General features: G+C 59.4%; 1 protein-coding gene across 5 annotated transcripts in view; it reads right to left on the bottom strand.

The window, feature by feature from the left end:
- SMARCD3 (SWI/SNF related, matrix associated, actin dependent regulator of chromatin, subfamily d, member 3) overlaps positions 1 to 10,416 on the bottom strand; it is a 99,412-nt gene extending 88,996 nt beyond the window's left edge. For 2 of the 5 annotated variants that reach the window (XM_019499009.2, XM_014604431.3), the window contains exons 1-2: positions 10,106 to 10,416; positions 133 to 353 (exon numbers count right to left, since the gene is read on the bottom strand). In XM_019499009.2, the coding sequence (XP_019354554.1) occupies positions 133 to 353; positions 10,106 to 10,183 (299 nt within the window). In that variant the 5' untranslated portion in view covers positions 10,184 to 10,416. Of the gene's footprint in view, positions 1 to 132; positions 9,868 to 10,105 lie in introns of those variants that run through there. The other 3 variants (XM_019499008.2, XM_059729336.1, XM_019499007.2) reach the window with 3 other exon arrangements.
- Between the last annotated feature and the right edge of the window lie 6,294 nt (positions 10,417 to 16,710).

Below are 16,710 nucleotides of genomic sequence, written 5' to 3'. Positions count from 1 at the left end.
AACACCTGCTGAACATGGTCTGCACGGCCCCTGCTCCCTGCCGGGGAGAATGGACACGTCTGCTCCGTGTCCTTCCGCCTGCCGCTTGCCCGGGCAGGAGCCTGATGCTCGGGCCCCCTCCCCAGTGCTCACCTCCTGCTGCGGCTCTGGGTTGCCTGCTGCTGCTGCTGCTGCACTTGCTGCTGCACCTGCTGCTGCTGCACCTGCTGCGGCGCTGTGCGCTTCCGCGTCGGCTCCATCACGGCCTGGGGCATCCCGGGGCGCACTGAGGGGCTTCCCACGTAAGCAGGGCCTGGGGGACCCATTGGTGCCCCCTGATGGGGCATTCGAGCACCCGATGGCATCCCAGGACGCTGCAGAAGAAGCGAAAGAGAGAGAAATGCTAGGTGAGTCGCTGCTACTGCAGCAGCAGTGGTGCTGGGGTACAACGAGCCCTTGTCCCAGCACCAGGACTGGCGAGCTCCCAAGCTTCGGCCCTTCTGCCCAGCCATGGACTCAGTCCTGGCACTCCCTGGTCCTCAGAGGTGACCCCAACGGTAGGGTGGGCTGGTGACGGTGCAGGAGAGGCTGGTGCTGGGAAGACGCCGAGAGCACGAGTGACAGTGGAACAGTCTAGGCCTTGTACTGCAGCACACAGTGCCGGGGCTGACCACAAAGGGCAGAGGAGCCACGGCTGGCCCAGCAGCCTGCGGCCAAGGGTAAAATGCAGGGGAGAAGGGCAAAGCGCTCGCCCTGAGGAGCTGCTAGGGGTCAGCACGAGAGCATGAAGCGACAAGAGGGAGTCCACGGCACCAGGTCTCTTCCGAGAGCAGAGGAGCCCAAGGGCTGGGCAGCGTCCCCCTCAGCATGCAGCAGTCCCATGGCAGCGGGCTCTGGTCCGACAATCAGCTCGATGCAGCACCGGATCCAGGATACAGTTGGTCCTGGCAGCAAGATGCTAATTGTCCTTGGGAACGACCACAACCCATGAAGCAACCCAGCCTTCACAATGCACCATGGGGCACAGAGAGGTGCTCAGTCTCCTGCTGGGCACCTCCACACGATATACTTGAGTTGGGGCATTTTATCCTCATTTCCCCTGAGGTATGGACTAGATAACAGAGCCCTTGCAGCAGCCACGGGCACTGGGCAGGGGCTGACACCAGCAAACCACCACACGACCCAGGCAGCAACTGCCCCGCGCTGCCCAGCCTCCTCGCGAGTCCCAGTCACAGGCGCAGGGGCTGGAAGGGACTGCAGGGCATGCAGTCCAGCCCCTGCTTGGGCTGGCGGCGCTGGAGGGGCGGGCGGACCCTGAGGGAGGGAAGAGAAGGGGTACAAACCACAATGGGCGACTGTGGGGTGGAGGAGGGTCCCCTGCAGAAGGCCATTAACTGCTGGCAGCAGGTGGAGGAGACGGCTGCCAAGGGTGGGGCAAAGAGGGGACGGAGGCCACGGCACAGGGCCAGAAATGTCTTCAGCTGTCCCGGCTCGTCCCCGCGGCACAGCCACCGAGGCGGCGCTGACAGCTGCCCGGACACGCCGGCTCCTTCCCTGCTCCTCCCCCAGCCCAGGCTTGACCACAGCCCAGTCGCAAGCAGCAAGCGGCTCAGAAAATCCCTCGCAAGAAGGCGCCGAGGCGAGTCTCCTGTCGCCTGTCAATCCACCAGCCATGGCCGCCTTCCAGCCGAGACCAGGCCGCAGGCAGGGCAGCGGCCCCGCTGCCGCCCTCAGCTGCCCCATACCCACTCTGGGATGCTACCTGGCGGGGGGCACTGCCTGCGGCCACTGCGTGACCAGAGGGGCTGGGGCAGTGGTCGACCCTGCTGCTGACTGACCTTGCCCCTTTGAAAGCCTGGGAGCTCCCCGCTCTCTGGCCATGCTGAGGGGGCATCACACCTGCAAGCAGGAAAGCAGCTGCACTGGAAAAAGGGCAAGTCCCTGGTACCCATGGCCCATGCTCTACTGCTTCTCGTGCCCCACCTGCCCTGTGCTCCGCCTCATTCCTTCGCCCTCCTGCTCCCAGGCCTGGGCCCTCCCCGTCTGCGCAGCCCTCGGACCTGGCACGACCGCCCCTCCAGGGTGCTCAGACCCCTCCGCGACTGGGACCAGGGTGACCAGGCTCCACAGCCCACAAAGAGGGAAGGGCTGGGCCCTTCCTGCGAGTCCCGCACGCACCCGGTGCCCTCTGCGCTCTGCCCATCGTGCCTGGGCAAGGCCGCGCCGTAGGCAGTGCCACAGCCGCTCCCAGGGGCAGCAGCACCCAGGGCAGGGCCAGGCGCGCGGCAGCGACCACGACCGCGACCTGCAGAGACACGTGCCACGTATCGCTGGCAGCAGCAGGAGGAAGGGAGGGAAGGGTAAAACAAGAGCGAATGCGAGGGAACCCTGCTTTGGGTGAGACGGGCCTGACTGCGAGTCTCCCCCCTCCCCCCGAGCAGCTGGGATCAGGGCTCTGACGAGCAAGGGGAAGGGATCTGTAAGCGAACCCTTCCCCCTGGACAGCTATTGCTGCAATGTCATCAAGTTTCTAGTGGAGCTGCCAAGTCAGGGTCCATGCTGCTCCGGCTCCTGCCCCGAGGGGCCTTGCCTGCTGCCCAGCTCAGCAGCGAGTGCTCCCGCACTCCCCTTCCCAGCACTTTCCCATGCCCCGTCACCGGGGTCCAAGTATTCCATGATCCCACAGCTGTGGCATTTGCTGCAGACTCCACCCACGGCTGCACACTGTGCATCGCTATCTAACCACCCTCGCTCGCCAGACCCGGCACAGCTCACGTCTGAAGCCCAAACCTTGACTGCAACCTCTCTGAGGCAGTGACCCGCTTTCTGCTGGGAGTATGTGCAGTGCCTAGCACAATGGGGCCCCAAACCTTGATGGAGCCTTCTAGGCACAGGCAACTGGTAGGGAGGCATGGCGGGAGGCACATGCCCCCCCCCCGAGATCGCCCCCCCCCCGACTCAGCACCGCTCAGGACGGGGCAGTTTTTTTGCCGCGCGGCCAGCGGCGTGTTGCGGGGGAGCAGGAGCACAGACACCTGTGGCAGCACAACCTCAGACTGCCTGGCCCAGTTCTCCATTTCCTTCCTGGAGCCAAAGGTTGGAATCAGAGTCCCAGAATCCTAGAGCCGTGGGGCTGGAAGGGAGCTCCAGAGAAAGGATCAGCCCTGTCCAAACTGTCTCACTGTCTTTCCTCTTAGCAAAACTACAGTTACGCTGGCACAGCACCAGACATCACGCCGCAGTGAATGCAGGGGGACCGCGGTGGCCAATGTCCAGCTTCTATACAAGGTTGTCAATATACGTTCCAGAGATCCCAGGCTGATGCTATGTTCGTGCTACAGAGGAAGGCAAACCCCCCTCCCAGTCCGTACCAACCTGACCGAGGGAAAATCCCTTCCTGACCCCAAATAATGGCATCGTCTGATCCTGAGCGGAGGGGCAAGACACTCCAGACAGGAACCCTCCTTTCAAGTCCCAGCAGGAGCATTCAAAATCCCAATCAAAATCCCCAGCCTTGGCTGCAGCCAAGTGGTCCAGAAGGTAGCACCAGACCTCTGGTCTGACCTACTGTACATCATAGGCCCTTACATTTCACTTGGTTTTTCCGGTGCTGAACCCCAATCCTGGTGCTTAACTACAGCATCTCCCAGAACAGCATCCAAGCTGGTTTGAAGATGGTAAGATGGAGAATCCCCGCTTGCCCAGGCTGGCCTGCTTCAGCAGATCATTCCCACTGCAAAAACCTGCTCCTAGTTTGAACTGGGAATGGCCTGGCTTCCAGCCACTGGTTCTTGTTGTGCCTTCCCTACTGCTGACAGCTGATCCCTCCCCTATCTGTCAGTGCTCACACAGCACCAGGTCGACCCCTGCCACCACTCAGCCCATGATGCTTAGCTTCTGCCGCTGGCTGGCTTTCCTCGCAAACCGGCACTCTTGAGCCTGCTCCTTATCACTGCTGCCCCTCACACCTCATAAAAACCTTCCAGAAACACCCCAAAATCTCCATTTTCCACTTCAGATCCTTCCCAAACACTCTCAGCCCCAAAAACTTGACAACAGCCAGGCTGCAGGTAACTACTCCATCTCACACTGACCACTGCTGTCGCATCATTTCCTCGTGTGCCCTCATCTGTCTGTCCATCCATTTTCTCTCATCTTATGGGGAGACTGTAAGCTCTCTGGGGCAAGGACCAGCCTTCTGTTCTCTGTGCACATACCATGCCCAGAGCAATGCGGCCAAGAGTAGGACCTCCCAGATGTGACAATAGAAACAAATGACAGAGACCCATTTGGGACCTCATATTTCCTTTCTGGAGACAGTATGGTGCAAATAAGTCACCTCTTGATTTCCTGTTGGACAAGTCAAACAAAGTTCACTGCTTTTCTCACTGGGAGACACCATGCTCCAAGCCTCAAATCTCTAAGTGAGGACTGCACTCTCGGTTCCTAGTGCGCTAGCTGTATTAAAAGTGGCTGGATTGTGTGTGAACAGGCCCAGCTGATCACACAATTAAAGGCTGATAGAGCTAGACCCATTTAGTTAGAAGACCGAGGGGGGATTTGGTAACAGTCTTCAAATACCTGAAGGGCGATTACAGAGAGGATGGTGATGGGCTTTCCTTAGTGGCTACAGGAGACAGGACTAGAAACAATGGTCTCAAGCTGCAGTGGAGGAAATTGGGGTTGACGATGAGGAGGAACAATCCGACAGTGGTCAAGCATTGGAGCAGGCTACCTAGAGAAGTTGCTGGATCTCCATCCCTGGGAGTTTTCAAGGGCAGAGTGGAAGACACAAGGCCAGGATGGTTTAGTCAGGGATGGTTTGAGCCACAGCCTGGACTAGATGTGACCGTGTAAGGTCCTTTCCAGCCTGACTTTCCCAAGATCCAGTTCGCACTGGGCAACTGTCCTGCCCTCATTCTTATTTGCTACTCTGCCATTTTCATGTCATCCAAAAATGTTACCAGCGGCAATTTTCTTCGTGTTTGTGTATCACTGATGACAGCAGCACCAATGGTGATAATGATATATACCCAGCTCCTACCTAGCACTTCCTGCCTTATACAAGGCCAGTATCAGTATCCCTGTTTTACAGGCAGGGAACTGGAGCGCAGATAAAGGATGCGGCTTGCCCAGGGTCCCCCAGGAGGTCGATGACAGAGCTGGGAACAGAGCCCAGGTCTCTTGACTAAGTGTCCAGGGCCTTATCTGCTGCATGACATAGCCGAGCTGCAGGGGCCTCATGCCCGTTTCTGCAGACTCCCTCCTAGGAACACCCTTCAACGCTGGTTCACCGCTTGCCGTGCTCCATCAGCGAGCCAGCTCTGAAGCCACGTAAGGTGTGCTCCACAGACACTTAAATCAGAAGTCAAACACACCCTCTCTGGCAATGGTCTGGACAAAAGGCCTCGCAGAAGCTGCGAGAAGTCCTGCAGGAGGGGCAGGGAACAGCTGAAAGCATCTCTCCACCCCCTGCGAGGCTGAGCTGGGTTCACATCCAACACAGGGAGGGGATTATGTCCCTCATAAAGCCCTACTGAGCATCACTTCTACTCACACCAGTCTAATGTATATGAAGCCCATTTATCTTTGGGCCTCTGCCACTTCTTATGGCAGCAAGTTCCACGGGTTTATGGCGTGCTGGAGAAAACCACGGCTTTTACCTGCTTTGACCAGGCTGCCTTCCAGTTTCATGGAGCATGCCCTCCGTTATTACAGAGACACAGAAAGGGGCACCCGATTAACCACCTCTGCGACAAGTTACTGTTCATCTCATCTCCTCAATAGGATTTCCCACATAAACCCACCTGCCCAGCGCGAAGCCCCCACCCTGTCAGTCCCAAGCACAATGTCTTGGTGAGGACATGACCCCACTTCCGATCACAGTGCCTGCTGTATTATTCCCTGCCCCATTTCTCATGCACATGAACATTGTATTTGCTTTCTTGGTTGCTGCCGTGTGCTGAGCAGCCCACAATGACGTCCAGGCCTTTTTTGTGAATGGTTTCAGCTCATTTAAAACCCAGCGATGTACAAGGAGTTTCGTAGCAAAATTTGCACATGAAAACGCGGTGCTCACCCTCTTTTCCAGATCACTGATTCAAACCCAGATGCTTTGTGGATCCTCGTGGAACCAGATCTCGGGCACAGCCTCCAGCCATGGGGAAAGTTGAGGGCTTATCCCTATTTCACTTATTTATCATTACTGTGGGAAGGTGCAAGGACCCTGCTCTGGGAATGGGGCTTGCTGTGATAACTGCCAAGCACCAAATGCAGCCCCTGCCCCAACCACACACACAGCCCAAGGTGAGCAGAGAGAGTGAATAAGCAGGTAAATGGGCTGGTCAAGAAGACTGGCTGAAGGATGGGTACATTTGTACAAGTTAGCAGCCTTGGTGCAGCTAGTTGCAATTAGTAGAGATCATGACAGAAGTCGGTTTTAAGGGGAGATGTAAAAGAGGACAAGACTGATTCCATCACTGCCAACAGGGACATTTTCCCCAGCAACAGAGACGCTGCAGGGGGGAGCTTGAAGTTACCTGAGAACAGCCATCAGGCTGAGCTGATGTCATGGATGCTGTAGTAAGACATCAGACCTGACCAGGGAGGAGGAGAAAGGCCTAACACACTAAGGTCAGACTCCCTTTGAAAGGAGAAGGGGGGGCCAGTGACAGGGCAGCAGCAGGGCGCTGAAGACCCAGAACAAGGGCCAAGGAGATGAACCTGGCAGCAGTGTTCTCCATGAACAGGAGGAGATCTCAATGGCACCCATGCTACAAAGGGGGAGGAGAACCACGCTGACAGCACTGGATCATAGATGCAGAACGTGCAAGATGAAAGGTCGATATGGCTCCGTTATACATATGTCAAAGGAAAGAGACCAAAGAGGAGGTCCACGCGACCGGCCGGGGCAGCACCAGGTAGAAAGGTGATGGTTTGTAGGAGATTAATACCTCTGTTTTATTCAAGCTGAGCTTACTTGATGGCTGGACACCCAGAACAGATGCCAGAAAAGGCAAGTGAGAATGTGCTACTGGTTAAAGGAAGGGAGAAAGCTGACCAGCAGACTGGTATATCAGCATAAAGATGGTTACCGGCAGGGTTTTGGATCAGAGCACTGCAAACAGGGTGCAGAGAGGGGAAAAGGACAGGCCAGAGATAGGGCCTTCAGAGGTGTCCACCAAGACAGGCTGAGGAGGACCTGTTAAAGCAGGCTTGAGGTAGGCAGGGACCATAAAAGGACAGGAGTGCCAAGAAAGCGATTTCAGGAAGGTGTGGTTGTCAGCAGCAAAGGCCATCATGGAGTTAAGGAGAATGAGGCTACAGCACAGGCTTCAAGATCTTGCCCATCACGAGACCAGTCTGGATAATGCAGAGGTTCTCAACCTTTCCAGACTCAAGACACACCTTGTGAGGCTCCAGGCCCCCGCAGAAAATGCCACCTCTTCATTGTCACTCATTTCTCGACCATGGAAAAATAAGAGCAATTCTTCTGTGACAAGAAAGCAAGAGGGACCACAGCAGGTCTGAAAGTTTGTGATGCTGGGGATTCCTGTTTGAAATCTCTGGGTTTATCTTATGAATCATGTGTAAGTGTCTGGACACCTAACAGGACTCATAATGTGCATGACCCTTGATAGGGTCTTGTACCGCCCAGCTGAGGATCACTGGGGTAGAGCAAAGAGAGGGTCAGGACCAGAGATGGAGGAGAGGGGCAGAGCCCAGAACGATGACACAAGAGCTGGTGACAAAGTGTGTGCCGACAGGGATTCGGGAAGTCCAGTCTCAGTCCCCAGGAAATGTGGCAAGAGTCTTCTCTCCAAAATCCTTTCCACCACTGGCAACAACACTGCTGAGGACACTGGCGCCCCTCCCTGACAGAAAACTCATCAGTTATCACCTCAAGCACTTCTGCCCCCATATCAAGAGCTACAGCCTCATGGACACTATCAGAGACTCTGCTGCTGCCTTCGCTTTTACACGGAAACTGCATGACCCATTGCAGCCTGAGGCCGAGTGGCTAGAGAAATGAGAGCGCAGGCAGCAGCTGTGACGGCTCCTTCAGTCGTTTTGGAGGCGGAGATGGAGGAGCACAGGGGCCAGAGCAGAGATGAAGGAGCGCAGGCTGGCGAGACAGGTGAGGTCAGGAGAGACTCTCCTTCTGGTGGAGGAGACTTGGCTGTGCCCACGTCCAGAGAAGGACAAGGAAGGAGGCAAGAACGGAGGTGAAGGAACTAAAAGAGTAGATCAGGGTCAGTGCAGCAGTAAAAGGAAAACACACAACATAATGCCAGGGCTCCACTGCCCAGGGAGTGGGAGGAGAAGCTGCTGGGGCAGGCCTGCGGGGCCTTGCTAAGGAGCAGTGGGCTGCTCTGAGGAGAGCTGTGCCACACCGGCACCAGCGACCTCCGCCCCAGACATCTGCCTGACTGCAGCCACATGCGCGGAGCGATGCTGGAGCCTGCAATCCCCTCGCGGACGAGGCAGCCAGTCTCCAATGCCGCCTGCATGGCGACAAACTACAGCAAAGGCTCTTTGGAAGGCCAAGCACACAGCGGAAGCCAGTTTTTGGTCATCCACTACTGTCAACATCCTCAGGCAGTTCCAGCGCTGGAGAGGCCCAGTTCTGCATCAGAAAGCCTGACTTCAGCCTGACTCTCATCTGACCCCAGCACTCTTTCCTGCCTAGGCAGGGGGTTGGACTCCATGATCTGTTGAGGTCCCTTCCGACCCCAGCATCTATGAATCTATGACTGACCCTGACACCCCTCACCCACCCACAGGTGAGAGGGGGTCTCTTCACCACCGCTTCAGCCATTGTCCCCGGTACTGAAGGGAGTGCGTTGGCCTGTCATTGCCAAGAGAACACTTGACCCTTTAAAAGGCCACCCACGTGCTCCCGACTCCCAGGCCGCCTCACATGCCCACCCCGTGCTGCACTGCCCCACAGGCCGTCCGCATGTGCCAGCCAGCAGACTGCCCCATGCATTCAGCTCTACCCTTAGGTCACCCCCCGTTCACAGTCTGCTGCACAGGCCTGCCCGTTGGCAGGCGTGCTACCCCACAGGCTGGCCTGCCCCCAGACTCGAGCTGTACGACCAAGGGCACTGCTCACAACCAGTGCTCATTTGCCAGTCACTAATCCTGCGGGTCCCCAGTGCCGCGGTCACTAGGATGCTGTTCTCATATAAACGGCATGCTGCTCACACTGCCCTAGGCTGGCAGGTCCGGATCGCCCCATCTCGGGGGTTTGTCAAAGACGTCACGCTCCAGGCAAGCAAACCGAGGGCAAGAGCCAGGCCGCCAAAGGGGCAGCACCGTGGGCTGCTGGACTCTAACGCAGAGCCCTCTGTGACGGCTTGGAAGAGGGTGCCACTGCAAGCAGATCCCAGGTCCTCAAGAGAAAGTGCACGCAAGCTCTGACAGCCACTCAGCCTTCGCGCTCCTCAGACTCCCCAGCACTGCGCCTTCTGTTACACTGACGTCTCCTTAAGAAACCCCAATGTCACAAGCTGCAATTGTTCTCCGTCACTGCTGGGAGCCCCGGAGGGACACACAAGGCGGAGGAAGGCATGCCCTCACGAATGGCAATCCCTTGAATGTCAGGAGGCCTCCAATGGCCACAGGAAGGCTACAAGGATGTTGAGGGTGCCCAAAGTATGGCAGCTTGAGGCTCCCCAGCAACGAGCGCACAGCTAGTCTCCTGGAGCCCCTGGAAGTCACCTGTTAGGTAGCCAGGGGACACACGAGAGCCAAGTCCACAGACAAGTCCCGCGCCCCGCGGCACAGGGCTTTCCCAGCATCCCTGCACGCAGCAGGAGCTGAACTGCAGAACCAGGCGCCCTGCGAGACCGCAGGGGTCGGATCCGCTCTGGCCCCTGCCCCGGAACCGGTCTGGAAGCAAACCCGCCCCCCCATTCCCACAGCGTCAGAAGCAATGACCGCTGCACACCTCACCCCAACGCCTGCCCACGGAGCTGGGCCCATCCCCTGCTCCTGCCACGCGGCGTGGACCGCCAGCCAGCACCCAGGGCACACGGCAGGGCTGCTCCCAGCCCAGCCCTGGCGCCTGGCTCGCTCATCCCTCTGTTCAGCACCAGCCAGCTCTCTAACTTTCCCGACTCACCACCCCGTGGACCAGAAACTCAAAAAGTTTGCTTTTCGTGGCTTTGCGAGCCCCGCCGGCAACTTCATCCGTGGCCATCGGGTCGGCTCAGCCTCTCTCCTCTCCCTCTGCCTCTTTCTTTCCCTTTTCTGCCTTTTTCTCCAACTCTCCCCTCTGAGTCCTGCTGGGCTCTCACACTTCTAATAGAGCGGAGTGGGGAGGGGGCCCCTTCAGGGCCTTCCTGACGGCCCACTCCCGCTAATCCTCAGCTGCTGCATTCCTCAACTGATAAGCCAGAAATAGTTTGTGCTGCCCGGGTCTGTGTGTTTACTCTGCAGGGACAGAAAATCCAGCCTTTTAAACCTCTCTGTCCAAACAGCAGAGATAAGCGGGAGGCAAACTGAAAACACGTCTGAGCCTTCCAGCAGCAGCACTGCAGCCTCTCCTCTCCAGCGCCACAGGATCCTGGGCCCTGGGGTGCAGGGGGAGCTCCGGCAAGGACATGGAGCAGCTCGCAGGGAGGCTCTGCCAGCTAAAGAAAGCACCCGGCAGCCGTGGGGAACAATAGCTGTCTTGGTCTCCTCCAGCACTGCATTCCCAGGCCTTCTCCCCAGGGACGTGGCAGGCAGCACAGAAACATTCACTGGCAGGATTTCCAGCACAGAAGGCTAAGAACAAGCCCCTCCGGACAAGCGCGGCACCAGCAGGAGACAGAAATCCGGGGAAAGGAAGGGCAGCGCGCAAGCGAGGGGAAGGAAAGAGTGTGAGGAGAGGGAGGCAGGCGGAGGGGGAGCGTGCGCCAAGGAGGCAGCGCAGCATGGCGACGGCAGGGCACAATGTGTGGCTGGCTTCCCCGCCTGCCTGCCCGCAGCATCCCGATCGCCTCCCCGGCTAGGCGCCCTGCCCTCGAGATGCTCGCGGCCCACTGTCCCAGCCCTGTCACAGACCCCCGTGATGGATGGATGCACACAGACAAATCATTAACGCTGTACATGCTGCCCCGCGTGAGCGGCAGCAGCGTGCAACACAAAGCCTCACGTGCACGACAAAGCACGTTGTCCCCAGGGATGCGGCGCGCCCCGCCACGCCCAGGGAAGGGGAGAAGGGAGGGATGGGGCAGCAGAAGAGGAGGGAAGATGGGTTTCACAGCCTTCGCCTGCTCCCAGCGCCCAAGCCGGCGGGAAAGGTGCGGGTGCTGCCGGGCTGCTGGAGCGGCCGCCATTCTGCGCTCCGCTGCACTGGCTCCTCCATCACCGCAGCCGTGGCCTGGGGCAGCAATCTGCTCGCTGACAGCTCCGCATGCGCCCGCAGCCTGCCAGGGTTTGCTGCCACAGCAAGAGACACGTTGCCAGGTTACAGGAGGGTTTATCCTTCCCTCCTGCTCGCAATTCCTGTCCAGGAGCCGGGAAGCGACCGATCTCTCGCGGTCGCTGACCCAACTGCTGCAGCCAGAACCACGTGGAGGAGACCCTGGACGAGCTGCAAGCGCGCCGCGCCGCAGCTCCCACCCCGAGGCATGGGGACCAGGCAGCTCAACCCCGGCACTTGCGTGGGGCTCCCTGGGGGGATTCCAGGAGCCGGGGGGACAGGGGCGCTGGGCAGCGCGTGGCAGGCCGCCGTCCTGCTGAACCCCGGCTCCGGGTCCCTGTTTGGTGGGCAGCACCAGGCCCACGTCTCTGCAACAGAAGCATCCTCCGACGCAGGATGCGCCCTCCCTGCCTTCGTCCCGCTCCTCGTGGCCGGGCACCGCGCCCACGGCTGGGACGCTCCCGCCTCCGCGGCAAGAGGATGCTGGGGCCGTCTCCCTGGATCCCTCCACGGGGGGGGGGCGCAAGCTGCTGCGCCCGCAGAGCGGGCCGGCCCTGCCTGCACGTGCCGAGACGCCGTTCTGGAGGGAGCGCTAGCCCAGCCCGGCCAGGCCGCCCGGGGCAGCGGGAGGGCACGGGGCCGCGGCCGGCTCCAGGCCCTGATGGCGCGGCCGGCCCCTGCCGCGGCGCGGGGGCTCGCCACAAACAGGCTGGACGGCCTGCGTCCCCCATGCGCCGGGGTGGGGCACGCGTGCAGGGCCGCACACCAGGCGCGCACGTGTGCGCCGGGTCTCACACGCCCACCAACAGGCAGGAGCGCAGGTACGCGTCGGCACGTGGCGTCTCACACGCGTGCACGTGCGACAGTAGGTGGGATCCCGTGCACACTTGCATGAACAAGCAGGGTTTTGCACGCACACAGACACACGGGGTCCTGTGCAGACACACGCAGGACACCGCAGGGGCACGCCCAGGCCTGGCGGGCACGGCCGGGCCGGGCCGGGCGCTGCGCGGGGCCCGCGGAGCCCCCCTCTCGGCGCCCCACGTCGGCTCCAGCCACCGAAGCGCCGAATGGCAGCGGCCCCGCGCCCCGCTCCCGCCCCGCCCGCCCGCCCGGGCCCGCCCCGTGGCGCTCGCAGCTGCCGGGCCGCGCCGAACCGAGCCGAGCCGAGCCGGGCCGGGAGCCGCGGGGCGCATGCGCGGGGCCGTGAAGGTCAGCCCGCGGCGCGGCGCGGCGCGGCCCGGCTGCGGGAGCGGGGGGAGGGGCGGGGCGGGCGCCTTAACCCCCTCGCGCCCGGAGCCCGGCCCGGCCCGGCCGCGGGGGAGCGCCCGCCCGCCTCGGGGGGTGCCGGTGCGGGGTCCCGGCCCCGCCGCGGCTCTGGGCCCGAGCGAGGCCGGGAGCGCCCCGGCCCCCCAGCCACCACACCACGACCACCCTCGCACCCCGCCCCGCGCTCCACGTCCGCACCGCGACCACCGCCCCGCGCCCGCATCCACCCTGTGGCAAACGCCACCCTGACGCCAGGCCCCGCAGCCGCCCCGCGCCCACGTCCACGTCCACGTCCAGCGCACCGCAACCACCGCCCCCGCACCTGGCCTCTCAGCCGCCCTTTGCTCAGCGCCCTCCAGCCACCGTCCACCACGCGGCAACCACCGCCCCGACACCCGGCCCTGTGACCACCCCTCAGCCACATCCACCGTGTGGCGAGCACCGCCCTAACGCCGGGCCCCACAGCCACCCCTCACCTGTGTCCACCACACAGCAATCACCGCCCCTCACCAGCATCCATCGCACGGCAACCACCGCCCTAATGCCAGGCCCCGCAGCCGCCTCGCCAGCATCCACGGCGCGGCGAGCACCGCCCCGACACCCGGCCCCGCAGCCGCCCCGTGGAAGTGCTGCCCTAACGCCTGCCCGGGGGCGAGGCCTGACCAGTGCCTGCCGGTGTGCCACCAGAGGCAAGGCCACCGGGCCTTGGCGGGCAGCGAGCCTCCGCAGCAGCCCCTCACCCGGCCCTGCTGCCGGCCTGCCCCGCGCTCCTGCTCCTCAGCCTGCCGGCGCAGAACGGGCTCGTCTCCTGGGCCCGGCGCCAGCACGCCCAGCGCCGTCTGGCAGAGCGAGCGCGCGCTCCAGGTGCCGCGATCCCTAACCAGAACGGTGCGGGGAGAAGGGCTGGGCAGGGACTGACGTGGTCACAGCCGCCTTCGCCCGGTGCTTGGCGCTTGAGACACTTACAAGAGGTGGCTGAAGCTGCTGGGGCTCCTGACCAAGAGCCAGGACTCCCTCCTTCGTTTTGTTTAGCAAAAGCCAGGGGGATTTCCACAGGAGGAAGACCAGGCCTTTCCCCCGGCACACCACGTTTCAGAGACCGGCTGCGAACGCGTGCTCTCGTGGGGCTGCAAGGGGCCTCCAGAGGTCGCGTCTAGTCCAGCCTTTGCCCAAACCATCCCAGACAAATCCGCTGTGCAGCCTCTCGGGCAGCCTGCAGTCAACCCTGGTGCGGCACTGGGCACCGCACCTGACCCTGTGGCGGGGAACGCAGGGGCATCAGGGCAACCGACGTCCTGCTGCTACACAGCTTGTTAATATACGCTGGAGAGATCCCAGGCAGGACCCGGGGCCGGGGCAAGAGCGTCCAGCCAGGAACCTGTGGGTTTCAGTCCCAGCAGGAGCGCTGGCACAGCAGCTGCGCAGCCCTCAGCCTGCTGCAGCAACAGCCAGCGCCGCCGAAGAAGGCACCCATCTCCGAATCCTCTCCAAGTTCTCTGCATCCTTTTTTAAAACACGGAGCCGAAAGCAACACAGTTATTTCGGTGAGGCCTAACCAGTGCCACGCAGAGAGGCATGCTCCCATCCCATGTCTTGCACCTGATGCAGCCCAAAACCGCACTCACCTTTTGTGCGGCTGCATCATGCTGCCAACTCCTGTGGAGCCCGATCCATGGGGACTCCCAGACCTCTCCCCGAATTCTCCCATCCAGCTGGGTGTCACCCAATTTGTAGCTGCATTTTTGATTAGCCTCCCACAAGTGCCACACCTTGCTTTTGGCAGCACTGAACTTCATCCCATTAGCTAGTCACTAGGAGGTCACAACCTTATTCTATACTGTAAGCGTCAGGCCCCCGATATGCATATAGGGGTCACTGCCAGCTGCAACGTCGCTCTTTCTGTGGCCTCCTCTCTGGGCTTTCTTACCTACTTACGTGGCTGCGCCCACAATCACCACACTGGTAACTTACTGCTCTACCTCCGTGCACGCCCCATCTTCCTGCTGCTTCTCAATCCATCTCCAACATGGAAAACAAAACCATCTGTGCAACAAGTAAGAGAGGAAGGTCTTGCAATGCTGACCATCACGGAGGAGCAGGTGAGCGAGCAAAGGACCTGCCCCTGCCAGCAGGTCCAGATCACACCCCCAGGGCATGTGGGGGCACTCTCCCCCCCACCGCTGCCTCTGCAAAGTCAGAGCCCAGGGCAGTGGCTGCGTGGGACAGGGATAACGAGCTGCCGTGGTATCTCGCACCACCTGGCGGCCGTTCCACTCCAGGCCTCTCTCATCGGGTGACAGACCCGGGAGGCAGCGGGGAATCTGGAGTCAGTGCGGAGCAGTTCTGCTTACTCAGCAGCGCAAGGGCCTGGGGGCTCCCGACGCGGGAGAAGAAAGCACCAGGGCTTCAAGAGACACACTGGGTTGTCCAGCCCAGTTTCCTGCCATCTGACCACAGGCAGCCGCTACGTGTAGCCCTTTCCATAAACCTACGCAGCTCTCGCCCTGCTGCTCCTACCGGGAACCTCGCTCCTCTAACGAGCAAAACACTTCTGGTTTCAAGCCTACACTTAACTCACTGCCCCTTTCATCCCCGTTTGCCAACACTACCCCCTAAGTTGCACAGCTCTTCTTCCTCCCCACAGTATCCGCGGGGAGCCATCCTCACCTCCGTTTTGCTAGGCCGAACAAGCCAACTCTTTCTGGTCTCTTCTCCAGCTCCCTGACCATCCTGACAGCACTCCTCTGTGCCTGTGCCAGCTCCAGTGAAACCGTCCTGAGCATGAGCGAGCAAAGGTTCACAGTGCTCCACATAGGCTCCTACACCCACAATGCACGATGGCATTCAGATTGTCTTCCCCTGTGATACACTATAGTCTGTATTTTTTTTTAATGGTTGTATGGAGTTATTTGATCTCAGGGTGACTACAGTGGAACAGTGCGCCCAAGTCTCTTCCCCTCGTTTACACTCGATACGTTTCCACCTGACAACAAGGACGTCCAAGTCCCCGCGCGCAGGACCTCACACCATTTCCTATTAGATTTTCATCCCACTTCTTTTACGCTAGTCCACAAGACCACCTGATTCTTCCTGAGCAATATCCCCACCCTGCCCTTTCTGCTTCAACCACAGCTCCCAACTCTGTTTTGCCAGCAAACCTTCTTAGGTAAGACGTCACCAAAATATTACACACGATAATCCCAAAAACAATCCTGGAGGAACTCTGCTAAGAACCTCCCTCCCAGCCTGGTACTTGCCTTTGGGCACAACTCACTGTTACATCCCCTTAACCAGTTCCTTGCCCACCTTCTAATTCCTGTATTAATTCCCATATTTTTCCATCTTAATTTAGCAATTTCCCAGGTGGCACTGTATCAAATGCACTGTTGCAATCCTGACAGAGCAACTTTATCTTATTTGCCATGTTTAGAAAAATCAAGGAAAGAATATCATACAAATCCAGCAGATTTGGGTAAATGAAGACTGCTTTAATCCCACCTGCCAGGCATCAGCTGGCCTTTAATTTTTCTCTTCTTCAGAATTTGTTCTCAAGATTTGCATACCACTGAGGGCAGACTAACAGGTCTGTGGTTTTCTGGATTACTTCCCCCTTTCCTTCTTAAATATAGGCAAGGCAATGGAATTTCCTAGCTCTCATTTCAGGACAGCCAACTTTGATTAACTAAAAATAAATAAGTAAATAAATAAAGGCTTTATTTTGTTCCCGCTGAAAATCAACAGGAATTTGAAGAAGATCCAAATTTGATCAGCCCCTGAGTGAGCACAGTTCCAACTGGAGGAAGTGTTAACACACACCATCATGGAAGAAGTGTGAAGCAGTCATGGAAAGTACTGGGCACCTGGAGAAAGCACGTGTAAACAAGGAAAGCAGACTGGTCCTGGTAATGACTAACAAACCCACTATCCCTGCCCAGTAAATAATGGAACAAAGAGTAAGGTGAAAATAAAAACCTGGTTGATGTAAAGCATAATGAAACATGAGTAATAAGCAGTAGTGGGGATTGTAAAGAAAAGCGTTGCCAGACAAG

The sequence above is a fragment of the Alligator mississippiensis genome, chromosome 5 (assembly GCF_030867095.1).
Source record: "Alligator mississippiensis isolate rAllMis1 chromosome 5, rAllMis1, whole genome shotgun sequence".
NCBI lineage: Eukaryota > Metazoa > Chordata > Crocodylia > Alligatoridae > Alligator > Alligator mississippiensis.
The sequence above is the reverse complement of the archived record's forward strand: the minus strand, read 5'-3'. Positions and strand labels throughout refer to the sequence as shown.